General features: G+C 49.1%; 1 protein-coding gene across 1 annotated transcript in view; it reads right to left on the reverse strand.

Annotated features, from left to right (window-relative positions):
- LOC134911904 (mitochondrial amidoxime reducing component 2-like) overlaps positions 1-20,383 on the reverse strand; it is a 64,860-nt gene that overhangs the window by 35,134 nt on the left and 9,343 nt on the right. The window contains exon 2 of the mRNA XM_063919855.1: positions 1,787-1,960. Coding sequence (XP_063775925.1) covers positions 1,787-1,960 — 174 coding nt within the window. The remainder of the gene's footprint in view (positions 1-1,786; positions 1,961-20,383) is intronic.

The following is a 20,383-nucleotide window of genomic DNA, read 5'->3' on the forward strand; positions in this document are numbered from 1 at the left end:
AAGATCCGGGGTAAGCTCTGATGAGCCCTGGTGTAGAGGTAGGTCGGGTCTTTTGCGGAGCCGGAGGCCAGCAAAACGTCTGACCCCTATGGAGATGGTAGCTGAGAGGGGACGGCAGGCAGCTTCAGTGCTTTTCTGGAGAGTCCCCAGCAACCAGTAGTGGCAGAGCACGCTTGGGGGGTGGACAATTGTAAGGAGAGCAGGAGGGAGGGGTCTTTCCGGTGCCTGTGGGGGGCCCCAAGGTGGGCATATCGGGTCCGCGGCTCGCGGGCGGGACAACGTCAAACTTGAGGCCCCGGCTCCGGTTCAGTGGGTAGGCCTCAGCTCGCCGCAGCACCGGAGATCGGGTCGTAGGGCAAGGGGCGCAGGGGGAGTTAACCTCTCGACTTACCCCGTTGCCCGAGCTCGATCCCGTCTCCTTCCGGCCAGCGGGTACGCAGTCCGAGCGCCTCCGTCGGAGTCCGCGCCGTCTTCAATGTGGGGACGCAGGAGGTCTCTGCCGGTCAGGTCGTCCTCTGGGTCCGCTTCGGTGGTGCTGGAGGACACGGGTAAGAAGGGGGAGAGGTGATGGGCTTCTGTGGGACGTCCGTCCCGGTTCGTCGGTCCGGCCCAGCTCCAAACTCGAGCCCCAGGCTCTAGGCCGGGGGGAAGGCCGCAATCCGCAGGAGTGCTTAAAGCACTCCCCGATTCCGCGGGTCCCCCACAGCAGGTGCCAGAGGATATAGAGGGTCCCTGTGAGGGAGTAGGAGCAGTCTGGCGGTAGTCAGGGGAGGATGAGGCCCAGTAAGAGGGTCAGGAAAGCAGGAGCTATGGGATTCACATCCACTCTCCAGGACATCCAGGCCACGCCCCCCATCATGTCCCCTCTTAATCTCCTTTTTTCCAATGTAAACATGCCTATCCTCGTATTCTAGCGTCTCCATCCCCTTAATCAATTTGGTCGCCCGTTTCTGAACCTTTTCTAATTCCAGTATATCCTTTTTGTAGTATGGTGCCCATAGCTGTGCGCAGTATTCGAGATGTGGCCTCACCAGTGATTTATATAGTTGGAGTATAACACTCTCATCCCTTACATCAATTCCCCTCTCTATGCATGCTAATACCTTGTTTGCTGCAATCCCACTTCAGGTACTACTGCTTAGTTTGCTATCTATGAGGACACCTAAATCTATTTCCAGTACAGAATCCCTTAGTTTCTCCCCCTGTAGTATGTAGGTATTATTTTTGTTCTTGCTACCAAAGTGCATTACCTTACACTTGTCTGTATTGAATCTCATTCTCCATTTTGCTGTCCATGATTCCAGTTTAAACAAGTCGTTCTGTAGAGACTCAGCAACCTCCTCCGTATTTATAATCTTACACAATTTGGTATCGTCTGCAAAAATTGATTCCATGCTCTATAGACCTACCTCTAGATCGTTTATGAAAATGTTGCACAATAGTGGTCCAAGTACAGACCCTTGTGGCACACCACTTAGTATATTTTATATATTATGTTTTGTTACATTTTAGGTTAATTCTTCATTTGTAGTTAAAGTGTGTAGTGGATTTTGCGTTGGAAAGGCTGCTACATGTAGGTGGAGCTATGTCGGGGTGCGTCATCGCCAACTGAGGTCCCAAGATGGAAGCGGAGAAGCCGAGTTACTCTAACGGATCGGCAAGTAATGTGAACCACTACTGTTATTTACACCGGTATGGTCACCATTTATAACGTTATAATATGCAGGTCACTTGTCCACAGCCCACGTAACTAGCCAAGGTTATGGCAAGGAGGTCACGCACATACTTGCAATTAAAAACTGCATTCTCTTTAGGCAGTTCCAGGGGGATGTGTAGATCAGCCATGTCTGGCGCTCTGAGAGTTAAGTGTCCGTTTCCACACGTTGCCGTTATCAGCACCATCCGTGGCTCCTGGGACGCTGTGACCTGGACCTTATTCTCCTTTACCACAAGCCAATGTCTGCAATGAGAAAAACAGGAAGCCGTTACTCCCTCCTGATTGGTTCAGAACTTTGCTAAAATAGTAACAATGATAATACATCAATAACAGATTCCATGTTCCAATATCCACATTGTACTTCAGAAGAGCTGAATCTTAGCGAGCGCTGTAACGCCTACTGGAGGCATTTACCATGAAAAGCAGTTTTTTTGTTTTGTATTTTTCTAAAAAGTTGAAAAATACATTTATTAATAAAAAATAAAATAAGTGTGCATCTCTTATTAAGGGCCCTATTAAGAATGGACCAAAGTGGCGTTTCTGGATATTTCCCACCACAAAAAGCATTTCACTATTAGTGGCAGCGCCATCATGGAAGCAAACAGGGACGGACTGGGGTCCGAATTCGGCCCTGACGTGTGTGCACGCGCTCGCTGTGTACAAGGGTGTGCCGGCACTAAAGTTGGGGGGCGTGCCGCGGGTCGAGGGGGGGGGGGGGGTAGACTCGCGGCATGCCCCCTTTCCATGGAGAGTGGCGGGGGTGCGCAACCAGCACACGGGGGCGTGCTGCGAGTCATCAGGGCATCATGGAAGCAGACCGGGACGGACTGGGGTCCGAATTCGGCTCTGGCATGTGTGTGCACTGCACACGCGCGCCGCCGTGTATGGGGGCACGCAGCCACTAAAGTCAGGGGGTATCGCGAGTCAGGGGGGCACTCCTCGGTTTCGATGGAGACGGGAGGGGAGGCGGGGGAGCGGCCAGAGCAGAGAGTCTGAGGCTGCACCGCGCGCTGCCTTCCAGGCTCTCTACCTGACAGGACCGGCCCATAAGCCCAGCGGCCCTTCTGGCATTTGCTAGTTTCTTTGCTGGAAAAACGTCTTTGCAGTCAGTATGGAAACGGTCATATGGCAAAAGCAATGGCGCAATCGCCACCATTTATTTTCATTGAAGGGAGGCATTAAAACATAATCGACATTATGCTGTCAACAGTCAAAATGTTGGCAGCATATTGTTGACTTGAGAATGCCGACACAGTAGTAATGTTATGTAAAGCATGTAACTGTGTCGGCATTATAACTTTAAACATGATGGTAAAGTGTAGGGTTTCGAGCAATAATGAGGACAGGTTAAAATAATATTTGTGCCCCTCACTAGTCCTGCAAATGGATGCAATGTCCCCAGTTCCTATTGTCTGGTGGTCTCACCGATGGACTGCAAATTACCAGAGATTCCCTCCTTCCACCACGCTAATATCAGCTGTTGCCGGATTCTGGTGGTCTCTCTGATGACCAGTGAGGTACCTGCGATTCCTTCCTTCCACCATGCTAATATCAGCTGTTGCCGGATTCTGGTGGTCTCTCTGATGACCAGTGAGGTACCTGCGATTCCTTCCTTCCACCACGCTAATATCAGCTGTTGCCGGATTCTGGTGGTCTCTCTGATGACCAGTGAGGTACCTGCGATTCCTTCCTTCCACCATGCTAATATCAGCTGTTGCCGGATTCTGGTGGTCTCTCTGATGACCAGTGAGGTACCTGCGATTCCTTCCTTCCACCATGCTAATATCAGCTGTTGCCGGATTCTGGTGGTCTCTCTGATGACCAGTGAGGTACCTGGGATTCCTTCCTTCCACCATGCTAATATCAGCTGTTGCCGGATTCTGGTGGTCTCTCTGATGACCAGTTAGGTACCTGCGATTCCTTCCTTCCACCAGGCATCTGCCAGGCCCGTCCACTTCTCAGACAGACACTGAACCACTTTCCTTGCACCATGGTGTATGCCAGGCCTCAGATGTCTCCGTGCATTTTCCAGATGTCTGACCACATTGATTAGGTCTCTTGAGGATACGAGATCATGTGTAACATAGTAACATAGTAACATAGTATTTGAGGTTGAATAGAGGCAATTTACCCATCGTGTTCAACCTGTTTTAAGATGTGATGACTCTACATACCCGCTGAATAATGTTTTATGACTAGTTAGCTACTATAACTCATGTTACCCCCGGATTAACCACGTTGATATTTTAAGTATTATAACCTTGGATAGCTTTTTCATTCAGAAATGTATCCATTCCTTTTTAAAATCCAATTAAAGAGTCCGCCATTACCACCTTCCCTGGCAGGGAATTCCACATCCTGATTGCCCTAACAATGAAGAACCCTTTCCTCCGTTGCGTGCGGAACTTTCTCTCCTCCAGTCGCAGCGAGTGCCCACGTGTCCTAAACCGTGTTCTTTTAATAAATAATTCCTCTGATAACTCTTTGTGATGTCCCTTTACATATTTGAAGATATTAATAATATCTCCTCTTAGCGCCTCTTTTCTAGTGTATACATATTCAGCCTAGTAAGTCTTTCCTTATAGTCCAGTCCTTCTAGGAATTGAATCAATTTAGTAGCTCGCCTTTGAACACTTTCAAGTTCACTGATGTATTTTTTATACAATGGTGCCCAAAACTGAACACAATATTCCAGGTGCGGACGTACCAATGCCTTATACAGCGGCATGATTACATCCGAGTCCCTTGTCTCAATTTCCCTTTTTATGCACACTAGCACCTTACTTGCCTTCTTTACTGTGTTTTGACATAGTGTATGGTTATTAAGCCTATCATCAATGAACTAGGTGCTTCATCGCGCCCTACGGGCGCTCTTCACACCGTCGCAAGGGGCTACGCCCCCTTAACCCTTGCATGCCTTTCTGGGTTTCAATATTTGTGTTATATGGAGTATCACCTGCATTCCTTTGTTAGTGGTTAAATATTGCACAATGAAAGGTTGTGCGATGGTGAAGGAGGCGCAGCCCCTTGCAACGGCGTGAACAGCACCTGCAGGCCACAATGTACAGAATGTAGCGGGTGCGGGGGGTACTGCGGATGGTGTCTGTAGATGCTGCGGATGGAGGGGGGGCGGAAGTGGGGGTGGGGCCCGGATGGGGAAGGGTTGGGAGGTGCTGCGGGTGGGGGAGGGGCAGAGGAGTGGGGGATGCAGATGGGGGAGGGGTCCGGAGGCACTGCAGGTGGGGGAGGGGCAGGGGTGCCATGGGTGGGGGAGGGGCAGGTGTGGGGATGTTGCAGATGGGTGAAGGGTTCCGGAGGTGCTGTGGGATGGGAAGGGGCGGGAGTGCCACTGGTGGTGTAGGGGTCCGCAGGCGCCATGGGTAGGGGAGGGGCAGGTACGGGTGTTGCGGCAGATGGGGAAGGAGGTCCGGAGGTGCTGCAGGTGGTGGTGGGGCAGGTGCGGGGGTGCCATTGGTGGGGGAGGGGTGGGTGAGGGGGGGACCGTGGATGGAGGAGGGTGTCTGCAGATGCTGCGGGTGGAGGGGGGCAGGTGTGGGGGAGACATAAGGGGGGTGAATGGTGGAGGGGGCCTGGAGATTGCTGGGGGTGGTGAAGGGGCGGAGGAGTGGGAGCCACGGGTGGTGTAGGGGGTCTGGAGGCACAGCATGTGGGGGAGGGGTGGAGTGCCGCATGTGGTGGAGGGGAAGGTGCGGAGGTGTGGTGCATTGGGGAGAGGTCTGGAGGTGCTGCGGGTACTGTACCTGCCAAAAAGGTAGTTGGAGGGTATGCAGTAACAGGGCCAGGACAGGGGTGACAGGGCCAGGACAGGGGTGACAGGGCCAGGACAGGGGTGACAGGGCCAGGACAGGGGTGACAGGGCCAGGACAGAAATGACAGGGACAGGATAGGGGTGACAGGGTCAGTGTAGGGGCGGCAGGACCAGGACAGGGGTGACAGGGCCAGTATAGGGTTGACAGGGCAAGCACAGGGGTGACAGGGCCAGGATAGGGGTAGCAGGGCCAGCATAAGGGTGACAGGGCCAGGATAAGGGTGGAAGGGCCAGGATAAGGGTGGCAGGTCAAGGCCAGGGGTGACAGGGACATGACAGAACACAGGGCACGGGAGAGATTGGTATTAGGGACAGAACAGTGGTGACAGACAGATGTGTCTTAGCGGAGTCACTGCTGCTGGCTGCTGCTGTTCCACTCGAACCTGTTGGCATCTGCTGCTGGTGGAGACTTGGCATGGCTGACTCTCTTAGGCTGTATTCCTGCTTCCTCTGCCCGTCCGCATCACTCCCCCCCTCCTCAGTCACACACCGCAGACCTCGCGCAGCTGCCGGGCACTGTGGTAAGGTGAGACTGGGAGTGACTGGTTAGCCCCCAGGAGATGCTGCGGCTGGAGGGAGGAGGGGGTCATAGCATGCACGTGGCGCGGACCTCACGGCTGCTGGGCACTATGGTAAGGGGAGACTGGGAGTGACTGGTTAGCTCCCAGGAGACGCTGATGCTGGAGGGAGGAGGGGGTCAGAGCCTGCAAGCAGCGCGGACTTCTGCAGCGCTACCCGCCGGCTAAAGTGTGTAAAGGAGCTGTGCTCAACTCACTGCGGGTGGCAGCGCTGCAGCTAGCGGTGGGGTCGCAGGGGCTGGAGATAACAGAGGCAGTACGGAAAGTGCACAGCGGCTGGTGACCCACAAAACTACAGCTAAGAAGCGTGGAGTGTGCCAGAATGTGACGCTCCTCCCCGCCAGAGAGACCCTGCTGAGTATGCTGATGTGGGGGTCAAGTATGGCATACCCCCTCACACACCCCCATACCTCCCAAATGTCCCAATTTTCGCGGGACAGTCCCATTTTTTGTGGTCTGTCCCGCTGTCCCACCCGCGGGTCGCAGTGTCCTGCGGTGGGGGGGGGGGGGAGCAGTTGGAAAGCTCCTGTACTCGCTGTTCTGCTTAGCAGAGCAGCAGTGAATAGTGGAGACAGAGGGAGAGGGGGCATTAGGGGGTACGGATTAAGGGGGGTTCCAGCAGCAGAGCCGGATTAAGGGGGGGGGGGGCAGGCGGTACGTACCGTTGGCCCCACAGTTTTAGGGGCCCCCCCGGCTGGAGTAGCTCTGTCCCAGCTCAGAAGCTCCCCCGTCCTGCCAGCAACAGCGGCAGCATTGTGCTACAGTCAGCACACGCTGCTGCGTATTGGCAGGTCTGTGGTGTTACAGGGAGGCAGCAGTCTCCCTGCTTTCTTCTGCCTGTGCGGGTGTGTAGGGGGAGCGACCACCCCCTCTGGATTTAGCCCTAGCTGAGGGGCCAAAATTCCAATTAAAAAAAAAAAAATCCCGGAATTTGCATAATGGGGCGTGGTCTCGCGATTAGGCCACGCCCCCAACCCACAGCAGGCACAGCAATGAGATAGGGCTCCCCTGTCTCAAGTACCCTGTGCCCCCTGGACTCATAATCAGCCCCTGGGGGCATGCCAGCAGCTCACAGAGCGCAGGGCATGCCCCCTCACTGACGAAAACGGGGCCCTCCCGTGAAGCCACGCCCCCTCTTCGGTGTGTGTGTGTGTGTGTGTGTGTGTGTGTGTGTGTGTGTGAGAAAGCTGGGAGGTATGCACCCCTGCCTGTGCTATGTCCATACTATCTGCTTCTGCAGCTGCTCCTAGTGTCCTATAGATTTGGCCAGATCTGTGACTCATTTGACTAACTCCGCCCACTGTTGTGACTCCGCCCAGCGTTAGCAAATTAATCACAAGATCACAGATCTGGGCTGTTATATAGGAGATACCCCCAAATCTTTTTCCAACTCTGTTTCCCCTAGGCGTTTCCCATTTAATATGTAGGATGGAAGTTTGTTTTTAGTCCCAAAATGCATAACCTTGCATTTGTCTGTATTGAACCTCATTTTCCATTTAGACGCCCAGAGTTCAAGTTTAGATAGATCATTCTGCAAGAACTCCACATCCAATTCTGAATTAATTACCTTACACAGTTTAGTATAATCTGCAAAGATTGACACTGTGCTTTCCAGGCCTATTTCTAGGTCATTGATAAATATGTTGAACAGTAGTGGTCCGAGTACGGACCCTTGTGGTATTCCGCTAACTACAGGGGACCAGGTTGAGGACTTCCCATTGACCACTACTCGCTGTACCCTGTTATCCAACCATCTGCTTATCCATGTGCAAATAGTTTTTCCTAGGCCAATCTCCTTTAATTTGATCATCAGCCTCCTGTGAGGAACTGTATCGAAGGCCTTTGCAAAATCTAGGAAGACCACATCCACTGCTTTTCCTTGATCAAGATTATTGCTCACTTCCTCGTGGAAGCTAATTAAGTTAGTCTGACATGACCTGTCCCTCACAAACCCATGTTGGTTCTTGCTAATAATCCTAGCGGACTTTAGATACTCCTGTATGACGTCCCTTAGAATTCCTTCCAATATTTTCCCCACTATAGATGTCAAACTAACTGGTCTGTAGTTTCCCGGAAGATTTTTGGATCCCTTTTTAAATAATGGCACTACCTCAGCTATACGCCAATCCTTCGGTACCATGCCTGATCTAATTGAACTATTGAAAATCAAGTATAGGGGTGGTGCTAGTTGTGAACTAAGCTCCATAAGAACCCTCGGGTGAAGTCCATCAGGACCAGGTGATTTATTAATCTTAATTTTGCTTAGTCTCTCCCGGACTACTTCTTTGCTTAAACAAGTATCTAACCATGAATCATTACTGTCACAATTGTTATGCTCTGCTTCCACCATCAGTTCTTCACTGGTGAATACTGGTGAAAAGAATTTGTTCAGTATTTCCGCTTTTATTTCGTCATCATTTATCAATTCTCCTAATTCATCTTTTAATGGTGTTATGCACACCAGTGCCAGCAGGAATGTACTGGTGTCTGAATTGAGAGGGATGCAAAACAAATGAACTCACAGACAGACTGGGGAATATGACATTACATACACAGAAGGTGATAGAGTAACAAAATAAACACAAAGTGAACAGAGAAGCCCAAAGGCTAAGAAACTGGGCGTCTCCCTAGTATTAGGAATGCTCAGATGGAAAGAAGCGAGATGCTGTGATTTAATACGTAGAGAACCCGAAATGCTGTTGCTAAGGGCAACAGCAAAACCCTAAAGGGTTACCAACGGGTGTGGCAGTAAACTCCTTGGTCAGAGGATGGAATAATAGACACAAGGAGAGTCTCCACAATCCTAGTCCTCACTTGCAGTGCACTTGTTCAGCTTACTGCCACTAAACTGATACCTGAACACCTTGCACAGTGAGAAAGGATTTTGGCAGGCAAGTCTGAGAATACAGCCGCAAACTTGCTAGGTTCACAGAGTAGCAAAAGAACCCCAGCAGGTTAAACGACTGACTCCAGTCTTACTGCTAGGTCTGGATTAGCAGAGTGTAGTACCAAACCCCAAGGCCTATTTGCAGTAAGCAACAAACAAATACAAAGTTACACAGTACTAGCTAACTTTCAGGAACTGACTAACCAACAAAGATTCAGCAGCATCTGCCTAACCTGAGAAGAGGGTTTATATAGCAGGTGCTGTCCACGCCCCACTCAGACCTCACAGACTGAGCACAAAAACCAGCACCGGATCCCCTGCCGTGCACAGAGCCTGTAACCACTGCACAGCAAAAGACCCGAACCGGAGTATCAGCTACGCTCAGGTTACTCCGCTAGCACTGGTCTCCCGGTTGCCATGACGACGTGGCAGCACAGAGCAGGAGACCCTAACAGTACCCCCCCTCTGACGAGGGGTCAAAGAACCCCTACCACTGGGTTTATCGGGGAACTGCGAGAAGAAAAAGCGTAACAGTCTGGGGGCATGAAGATCACAACTGCGCACCCACGACCGCTCCTCCGGGCCATAACCCTTCCAGTGCACCAAAAATGACAGCCGACCCCGAACCATCTTGGAGTCAAGAATCCTTTCAACAACAAACTCCCTCTGGCCACGTATCAGAAGAGGGGAAGGTCTTCCACTGGAAGAAGGATTACTAATCGCCCGTTTTAAAAGGGAACAATGAAATGTTTTATTGATACCCAAAGAACTGGGTAGATCTAACTGAAATGCCACCGGATTGATAACCCTAGTGATCTTATAAGGACCGATGAACCGGGGGCCTAACTTATGAGATGGCTGTCTCAACTTCAAATTCTTGGTAGACAACCAGACGAAGTCGCCTAATTTGAAGCTGTAGGGTCTTTCCCGCTTATCAAAAACCCTTTTGGTCACTAATGACACAGACACAAGGGCTTTCTTCACTTTCCTCCAAATACCTCTAAGGACCGAAACCACAGAGGAATCACCAGGCGTGGAGTCCAGGGGGTCAAAAGAATTGGCCTTAGGATGATGCCCATACACACAAAGGAAGGGAGAGATCCCTGTAGCAGAATGAGCCGCGTTGTTATAGGCAAACTCCGCCATGGACAGATGAGCAACCCAGTCAGTCTGACACTTGGAGATATAACACCTGAGGAACTGCTCCAAGGACTGGTTCACCCTTTCAGTCTGCCCATTAGACTGCGGATGGTAGCCTGACAACAAGCTGACAGAAATCTGGAGATCGGAACAAAATGCCCTCCAGAATTTGGCCACAAACTGGGATCCGCGGTCAGAGACCACATCAAGTGGCAACCCGTGGAGGCGCACAACATGCAGCATAAATAATTCAGACAGGCGTCTAGCCGATGGCAGCCCAATCAGTGGAACGAAGTGCGCCATCTTCGAAAACCTGTCAACGACAACCCAGATGGCTGTCATCCCCGAGGATTTGGGCAAGTCCACCACAAAATCCATTGAAATGTGGGTCCATGGCTTAGATTAAATAGAGAGTGGATGTAATGGGCCAACAGGAACCCCTCTAGGAGTCTTATTTCGGGCACAGATGTCACATGCCGAACCCACTGATCCACATCCCTAGCCACCAAGGGCCACCACACCGCCCTAGATAGCAACTCCCGAGTTCTGGCAATACCCAGGTGACCTGCCGACTTCTTGGCATGGAATTCCAGGAACACTCGCTGTCTTAACCTAGGAGGCACAAACAAAAGACCTACCGGAAGGTCTGGAGGAGCCTGCTCCTGTGCTCTAAGGACTAATGACAAGAGGTCCTGGGTAATGCCCACTTTAATACATGATGGGGACACAATGGGCAATGGCTCCTCGGTGGTCTGCTGGATTGGAGCAAAACTCTGCGAGAGCGCATCAACCTTGATGTTTTTTGACCCAGGGCGATATGTTATCAAAAAATTAAAGCAAGCAAAAAACAAAACCCATCGTGCCTGCCTGGCATTGAGGCGCTTCGCTGACTCTAAATATGCCAAATTCTTATGGTCGGTGAGAATTGAGACCACAAACTTAGCCCCCTCAAGCCAGTGTCTCCACTCCTCGAGTGCATCCTTAATAGCCAACAATTCCCGGTTACCCACGTCATAATTCATCTCGGCAGGCGAAAATTTACGGGAAAAGTAAGCACAGGGATGAAGGCGATTATCAGACACCCCCATCTGAGAGAGCACTGCCCCAATACCCATCTCAGAGGCATCCACCTCCACCACAAAAGGACGCTCTGGATCTGGGTGTCGCAGCACCTTGGCCGAGACAAATGCCCTTTTGAGACGGGCAAAAGCCGCTTTGGCCTCACAAGACCAGTGAGCAACATCCGCCCCTTTCTTAGTGAGTGCCACCAAGGGCGCCACTATAGACGAAAATCCAGCGATAAATAGTCTATAAAAATTTGCAAAGCCCAGAAAACGCTGAAGCGCCTTCAAACTAGTGGGCTGCACCCAATCCAGGACTGCCTGTACCTTGGAACCCTCCATTTGGTAACCTTCTGGGGAGATAATATATCCTAGAAATGCGATTTGCTGAACTTCAAATTCGCACTTCTCCAGCTTCGCCCCAAGCCAGTGGTCTCTGAGTTTCTGGAGGACTAAGCGTACATGCTTCCGATGTTCCTCCAGGGAATGGGAGAAGATTAGGATGTCATCTAAGTATACAACTAAGAATCTATCCAAATATTCCCTGAGCACATCGTTCATGAAGTCCTGGAAGACTGCCGGGGCATTACAGAGCCCAAAAGGCATCACCAAATATTCATAATGCCCTGAGTGGGTATTAAAGGCAGTCTTCCATTTATCCCCCTCTCTTATTCGGATTAGATTGACCTACGCGGTGCGTACGTCAATCTTAGAAAAAATGGTGGCAGTACGAAGCTGATCAAACAAGACCGAAATGAGAGGCAGTGGGTATGAGTTTTTAATCGTGATACGGTTCAATTCCCTGAAGTCGATGCAGGGTCACAATGAACTGTCCTTTTTACCCATGAAGAAGAACCCCGACCCAACTGGAGACTGTGACATATGCATTCTTTCTGCTATATATATATATTGCTGCCATATTCATGTTGTGTCTTCAAATCCACTCCTTATTAGTTAAAATTTTGAAAAATGCCTCAATAAAAACATTTTTTTAAATAAAAGAAATAAAATGACCCAGAACTACTATCGGGCAGTATGGATGGTGAGTAAAACTGCCTCACAGTGCTTGGCTCATGGGTTTTATTCCCGCCATGGCCCTAACTGTGTGGAGTTTGTATATTCTCCCTGTGCTTGTGTGGGTTTCCTCCTGGTACTCTGGTTTCCTCCCACAATCCAAATATATACTGGTAGGTTAATTGGTTCCCAACAAAAATGAACCTGTGAAGGTCTGATAAATCCCTTAGCCAAGTTCTCCTGAATGTACTCTGCCATAGCCCGAGTCTCAGGACGTGACAGGGAGTACAACCTGCTCTTGGGAAGCTTAGCATTCGGCAACAAATCAATGGCACAGTCATAGGGGCGATGGGGAGGTAGTACCTCTGCAACTTTTTTGGAGAACACGTCCGCAAAATCTGCATAACATCCTGGCAATCCTGGCAAAATTAGCTGCAAAAGCCTGACTGGAAGGCTCAAGCAACTCCTGAAACAATCAGTACCCCAACTAAGAATCTCCCCAGAGACCCAGTCAAATTGAGGATTGTGGGCCCTTAACCAGGGTAACCCCAACACCAATGGGGCAAAAGTACAGACAGTCACATAAAAGGACAATTTTTCAGAGTGTGTGGCTCCAATAAACAAAGAAATCTGGCTAGTGCAAGAGGTAATTTTACCCTGGGATAATGGTTCCCCGTTTAACCCACAAATCTCAATATCCGATGCCAAGGGTAATAAGGGAACAGAGTGTTTCAGGGCGAATTGGCGGTCCATAAAAACCCCGTCGGCCCCACTGTCCACAAAGGCCTCAGTCTTGACAGTTTGACCGAGGATCTTCAAGGTCACCGGAATGATAAAAGTCTTCTTGGGAAATTCTGACTTCTGGCCTGACAGGATATTTTCCATCACCCTCAGGCCCTGAAGTTTTCCGGCTTTTCTGGGCATGATACTACCACATGACCTTTATTCCCACAGTACAAACACAACCCCTGCTGTCTCCTCCGCGTCTTCTCACGCGAGGAGAGGCGGGTAGCCCCAATCTGCATAGGCTCCTCGGAAACTTCCTCAGAGTCTGAGGTTCCCTTGGGAAAGAAGGAAACCTCGGTCTCCCTTTCAAGCCTACGCTCTCTCTGCCGTCTATCCACCCGGATGGATAACTGCATGAGCTGATCCAAGCTATAAGGCAAGGGATATTGTACCAGTTGGTCTTTTATCTGGTTAGAAAGACCTCTTCGGTACTGGTGTCTCAGGGCTGGGTCATTCCACTGGGTATCATGGGCCAACCTCCGAAACTCCGTACAATAAACCTCAACTGGCCTTCGCCCTTGCTTAAGGATCGAAATCTGAGCCTCGGCTGAGGCCGTCTTGTCAGGGTCATCATACAACATGCCCAATGCCGTAAAAAAAAGCATCAACACTTTTAAGCGACGGACAGTCAGGCTGCAACCCATATGCCCAGACCTGTGGGTCTCCTTGTAGCAAGGAAATCACTATGCCCACCCGCTGAATCTCCGACCCAGAAGACTGAGGCCTAAGCTGGAAATATAGCTTGCAGCTCTCCTTGAAACAAAAGAACTGCGAGCGATCTCCAGAAAAACGATCCGGGAGATTTACTTTCGGCTCCTTAACCCCTGAAGGTACTGCTGCTGCGGGAGCTCCGTCAGCGGCCTGCGAGGTGTGCATTTTAATGGACAAATCATTAAATTGTCGAGTCAGGACCTGCACCTGATCGACCACCTGTTGCAAAGTATTTTGAGGGGTATGCTCCATATTCCCACAACATTTCAACAGGAGTATTAGGCTACTGAATATGTTATGCACACCAGTGCCAGCAGGAATGTACTAGTGTCTGAACGGAGAGGGATGCAAAACAAATGAACTCACAGACAGACTGGGGAATATGACATTACATACACAGAAGGTGATAGAGTAACAAAATAAACACAAAGTGAACAGAGAAGCCCAAAGGCTAAGAAACTGGGTGTCTCCCTAGTATTAGGAATGCTCAGATGGAAAGAAGTGAGATGTTGTGATTTAATACGTAGAGAACCCGAAATGCTGTTGCTAAGGGCAACAGCAAAACCCTAAAGGGTTACCAACGGGTGTGGCAGTAAACTCCTTGGTCAGAGATGGAATAATAGACACAAGGAGAGTCTCCACAATCCTAGTCCTCACTTGCAGTGCACTGGTTCAGCTTACTGCCACTAAACTGACACCTGAACACCTTGCACAGTGAGAAAGGATTTTGGCAGGCAAGTCTGAGAATACAGCCGCAAACTTGCTAGGTTCACAGAGTAGCAAAAGAACCCCAGCAGGTTAAACGACTGACTCCAGTCTTACTGCTAGGTCTGGATTGGCAGAGTGTAGTACCAAATCCCAAGGCCTATTTGCAGTAAGCAAACAAATACAAAGTTACACAGTACTAGCTAACTTTCAGGAACTGACTAACCAACAAAGATTCAGCAGCATCTGCCTAACCTGAGAAGAGGGTTTATATAGCAGGTGCTGTCCACGCCCCACTCAGACCTCACAGACTGTGAGCACAAAAACCAGCACCGGATTCCCTGCCGTGCACAGAGCCTGTAACCACTGCACAGCAAAAGACCCGAACCGGAGTATCAGCTACGCTCAGGTTACTCCGCTAGCACTTGTCTCCCGGTTGCCATGACGACGTGGCAGCACACAGCAGGAGACCCTAACAAATGGACCTATATTCTCCTTTAACCTTTTACCGTTTATGTATTTAAAAAACTTTTTAGGATTGGTTTTACTCTCTATAGCGATTTGCTTTTCATTTTCCATTTTAGCTGCTCTTATCGCATTTCTTGTTACACTCCTTGTAATACTTGAAAGACTCCTCCTTTCCATTAGATTTAAATGCTTTGAAAGCCCGCTTTTTTTTTTTTAATCCATCTCTGCATTAACTTCCCTCTTAAGTCACATCGGTTTGAGTTTACTACCCCTGTGTTTACTGCCCATGGGAATAAAGTTATGAATATTGCTATCCAGCAACCCTTTTAAAACATCCCACATTTCTGAAGTGTTCTTGTTATTAAACAGAACCTCCCACTCTATGTCGTTAAGTGCACATCTAAGCATACTGAAATTAGCCTTCCTAAAGTTAAAAGTTTTGGGGGAACCCCTGCAGCTATGTTTCCTGAAACTGATGTCGAATGTGATCATATAGTGATCACTGTTACCCAAAGTCTCCCCAACTTTAGTGTTTGATATAATGTCCACATTTTTAGTAATTACTAGATCCAGGGTAGTTTTACCCCTAGTTGGGTCCTCGACTAATTGGGACAAGTAGTGATCCCTAATCCTATTTAAGAACCTGCTGCCCCTCGCATTAGCACATGAATCGTTGCTCCAGTTTATATCCGAGTAATTAAAATCCCCAATGACAAGGATGTCGCCCAATCCCGCAGCCGTTTTGATTTGCTGCAATAGTTGTTCTTCCTCATGTATGCTAATATCCGGCTGTTTGTAGCACGTGCCTATGACTAGTTTTTTTGCATCAATTCCCCCATTTGAGATTTCTACCCATAGTGGCTCCACATTATCACCAGTCTCCTCATAGATAACCTCCTTTAGGTATGGTTTAAGTGATGGTTTAACATAAAGACATACACCTCCTCCTCTTTTGTTAGCCCTGTCCCTCCTAAAAAGAGAATACCCCTCCAAGTTAGCAACCCAGTCGTGAGAGTCGTCCCACCATGTTTCCGTAATACCTCCTTTAAGACTAAAGAGTCTCACCAGGTCCGGTGTCTCCAGGAAGTCTCACCAGGTCTTGTGTCTCCAGAAATATACTGGGCAGTATCTTCAATGCCTCCAATAGCAGCTTCTTCAGCAGATGTTTTCTTGTAAGGAATTTACACAGAGACAATTCACCCACTGTGGCCCTCACACCCCCCCCTTCACCCAGTGTGACCCCATAACTCCTAGTCTGTGGCCCACCTACACAAAGTGTGGCCCCCATCATGTCAATCTGTGGCCCTCACACACACCTGCACTGAGTGTGTTCCCTGTCACCCCAACCGTGGCCCTTACACCCCCCTGCACTGACTATGGCCCCTGTCTACCCCAGTCACATCCCTCACACCCCCACTGCACTTAGTGTGGCCCCAGTCACTCCCAATCCATTGCCTTCACCACCTTGTATTCAATGCACGTCCCTCCCTCCCCCCATAGTACATTAGCCATTGGGATCTGTGCTCCTCCAAAGCCCTCGGCCTCAATTCCAGCAGTGCCCATTTCTCGCTCTCAGTCCTCTTAGTCGAGTAGTCATGAGACACATCATGTGACTCTCTGCCCACTCCCCTACCAGCCCAGAATACTCACCTTCTAGCATGCGTCTGATCCCTGTCAGCTGTCACATCGTGCTTCCTTCTCCTGCGGTCCATGCTTTGGAGAGAAGGCAGCCGCGTTCCGCATACCTCCACTGCAATCTGCTGTGCTTTACATGAAAGGCGCCAGCGGGCTGCCTGTCTTGTAAGAAAAGTGCGACCGCTATTGGGGTCGTATCATGTCAAATAAAAAACAAAACAAAAAAACCAACAACATTTTTTTAGAGTGCACTCCATAATACAGCTGTCGGCGGGCACCTGGGCCCTAGGTGGCCGCTTATGTTGTGTAGCGGTAAATCCGCTGCTGTATAGCGCCCCTGTCATTTGCTACATTTCTCCGCATTCATACATGGGGGAGAACATAGTAATTGAGGTAGAATAGAGGCAAAATGCCCATCGTGTTCAACCTGTATTAAGTTGTGTTGATTATAATGTACCTGCTGAAGTAATGTTATATGACTAGTTAACAACTATAAATCATGTTAAACCCGGATTATCAACGTCAATATTTTAAGTGTTGTAACCTTGGATATCATTTTCAATCAGAAATGTATTCATTCCTTTTTTAAATGCATTTATAGAGTCCGCCATTACCACCTTCCCTGGCAGGGAATTCCAAATCATTATTGCCCTAGCAGTGAAGAACCCTTTCTTCCATTGCGTTCGGAATTTTCTCTCCTCCAGCCGCAGCGAGTGCCCACGTGTCCTAAAGAGAGTTCTTTTAATAAATAATTCCTCTGATAACTCTTTGTAATTTCCCATTACATATTTGAAGATATTAATAATATCTCCTCTTAGGCGCCTCTTTTCCAGTGTATACATAGTAAGCCTTTCCTCGTAATCCAGTCCCTCTAGGCCTTTAATCAATTTAGTAGCTCGCCTTTCAACCCTTTCGAGTTCACCGATATCTTTTTTTATATAGTGGTGCCCAAAACTGAACACAATATTCCAGGTGCGGACGTACCAATGCCTTATAGAGCGGCAGGATTACATCCGAGTCCCTTGTCTCAATTCCACGTTGTATGCACGCTAGCACCTTACTTGCCTTCTTTACTGCGCTTTGACATAGTGTACGGTTATTAAGTTTATTATCAATGAGTACCCCCAAATCCTTTTTTCAAAACTGTTACCCCTAGACTTTCCCCATTTAATATGTAGGATGCAAGTTTGTTTTTAGTCCCTAATGCATAACCTTACATTTTTCTATATTGAACCTCATTCTCCATTTAGACGCCCAGATTTCAAGTTTAGATAAATCATTCTGCAGAGACTCCACATCTATTTCTGAATTAATTACCTTACAGTTTAGTATCATCTGCAAAGCTTGACACTGTGCTTACCAGGCCTATTTCTAGGTCATTGATAAATATGTTGAACAGTAGTGGCCCAAGTACTGACCTTTGTGGTCAGGGCCGGTTCTGGGGCTCTGTGCGCCACGGGCCGCAATAGGGGGCAAGGCTTCGTACAAGGGGCGTGGTCATTTACGCCCCCTGTACAGACTGAAATGATGTGCGGTGCGCGATGACGTCATCGCGCACCGCACAGTAAAGGACCTCTCCACGAAGGGAAACTAGACGCGTACGCGTCTTGTTTCCCTTCACAGCGGCCAGCGGCAAGATCCGCTACTGCTTGTGGTATTCCGCTGACTACTGGTGCCCAGCTAGAGGACATCCCATTGACCACTACTCGCTGTACCCTGTTTTCCAGCCAATTACTTATCCATGTACAAATAGGTTTTCCTAGGCCAAGCTCTTTTAATTTGATGATTAGTCTCCTGTGAGGCACTGAATTGAAGGCTTTTGCAAAATCTAAGTAGACCACATCCACTGCTTTCCAATGGTCAAGATTGTTGCTCACTTCCTCGTAGAAGCTAATTAAGTTAGAGTTATCAGTGCACATAACGTGCGCCGATACCATTCCCCCCGCCCCATAACAGCGGTTAATACATCTACAGTTAATTCTTTCAAAGCTTTGATAAATCTCTCCATATAATAGGAGCATATGTACTAAGCCTTGGAGAGGGATAAAGTGGATATAAATTGTATGTACTAAGCTGTGGGGAGAGATAAAGTGGGAAGAGAAAGTACTAGCCAACCAGCTCCTAACTGTCTTTTCAGGGTTTGTTCTATTTCAGGGGCAGATGTATTAAGCCTGGAGAAGTGATAAAGCAGTGGTGATAACACACCAGTCTATCATTACAGGATTGAAAAATGACAGTTAGGAGCTGATTGGCTGGTGCATTATCACCTTACACACACATCACTGGTTTATCACTTCTCCAGGCTTAATACATCTGCCCCTCAGTTTCCTATATTCCGCCTTCAGAAGTTTGTATTCCAGCCCCCTGAGAAAGCCGCATTTGGCTCACAGCACCTCAGTAACAGCCAGGTAACGTCTTCCGAGGGTAGGAGATCTTTCTAAGGTGGTTTACAGGAGCACAGCCCTAGATTCGGAGATATAACAGTGCAGGCTGTAGGGGTACATGTGAGGTTGGTATCAATGTTCGGGGGTTAGTTGATTATTAAATGTGAATACAATACGTCCTTGTCAGAAATCCAATGATCCTGCTAAATATAGACGAACGTTGAATAAACGTAAGGATAAATAAGAATCCGGGTTTTTTCTGATGGCTGGATGTGGCAGCCTTTGTTACTAGGCAGAGTTAGGCTAGTAGTGTGATGTTGTCAATCAAAAGTTGAGAGCCAATAAGGGCTCTGTGGGTGTGTCGTTTGGGTAAGGGTATTTATGGTGGGCTGTTCTGTGCGGACAGCCTCTTGGATAATTGCCTTGGAGCCCACCCTCCCGCCCAAAACCTTGTTTTGTCACTGCTTTGTTTTGCCTCTTTTTCCATTTAGGGGAGGCGCAGCTAGGCGGGAGAGCGCTGCATCTCAGTGGCTTTCTGTGACGTAAGATATCGTTGTGGGGCACCTGCCTCTAACTACTTGACGAGTTTGTCCTGCTCTGTGCGAGGGACCTGGGCGCTTTTTGTGCGGGAGCGCTCGGACTTTGTCCGGGAGGTCAGGTGAGTCCCCACTACGTAAGTGCGTCAGTAGGGTGACGGTGTAGTCGTCACCTTTAAATTGATATAGCAATAAGGCTGGAACTGAGAGAGTGCAGCGTCTCCTGGCCACCCCTTTTTCCTCGTTAGGTTAATTATAATTGAATAAAAAGCTGTGACCTTTAAGCCAAGCCGTTTCTTGTGTCGGTGTCTTTATTTCATTAGGATTTAAGTTACTTGATTAAGGTTTATGGGTAAAGTGCATGGGGTTGAATATTTCTAATCAAGGGTAAATGTGGTTTAGTTTATAAAGGTTAACGAGTTAATTGGGAATAAACCAATGGAGCTCTTATACATCAATCCCTCTATATTGCGGTGACTGTCTTTGCCTTTGATTATAAACTAGGTGCTTCATCGCGCCCTACGGGCGCTCTTCACACCGTCGCAAGGGGCTACGCCCCTTTAACCCTTGCATACCTATATGGGGTTCAATATTTGTATTATATGGAGTATTACCTGCATTCCTTTGTTAGTGGTTAAATATTGCAGAATGAAAGGGCGTGCGATGGTGAAGGAGGCGCAGCCCCTTGCAATGGCGTGAACAGCACCTTCCTGGCACGATGTACAGAATGAGCGGGTGCGGGGGGGACTGCGGATGGGGGAAGGTGTCTGTAGATGCTGCAGGTGAAGGGGGGGGCAGATGCGAGGGGACTCGGATGGGGAAGGGTTGGGAGGTGTTGCGGGTGGGGGGAGAGACAGAAGAGTAGGGGCTGTAGATGGGGGAGGGGTCCGGAGGCACTGCAGGTTGGGGAGGGGCAGGGGTGCCACGGGGGA

The sequence above is a fragment of the Pseudophryne corroboree genome, chromosome 4, assembly GCF_028390025.1.
Source record: "Pseudophryne corroboree isolate aPseCor3 chromosome 4, aPseCor3.hap2, whole genome shotgun sequence".
NCBI lineage: Eukaryota > Metazoa > Chordata > Amphibia > Anura > Myobatrachidae > Pseudophryne > Pseudophryne corroboree.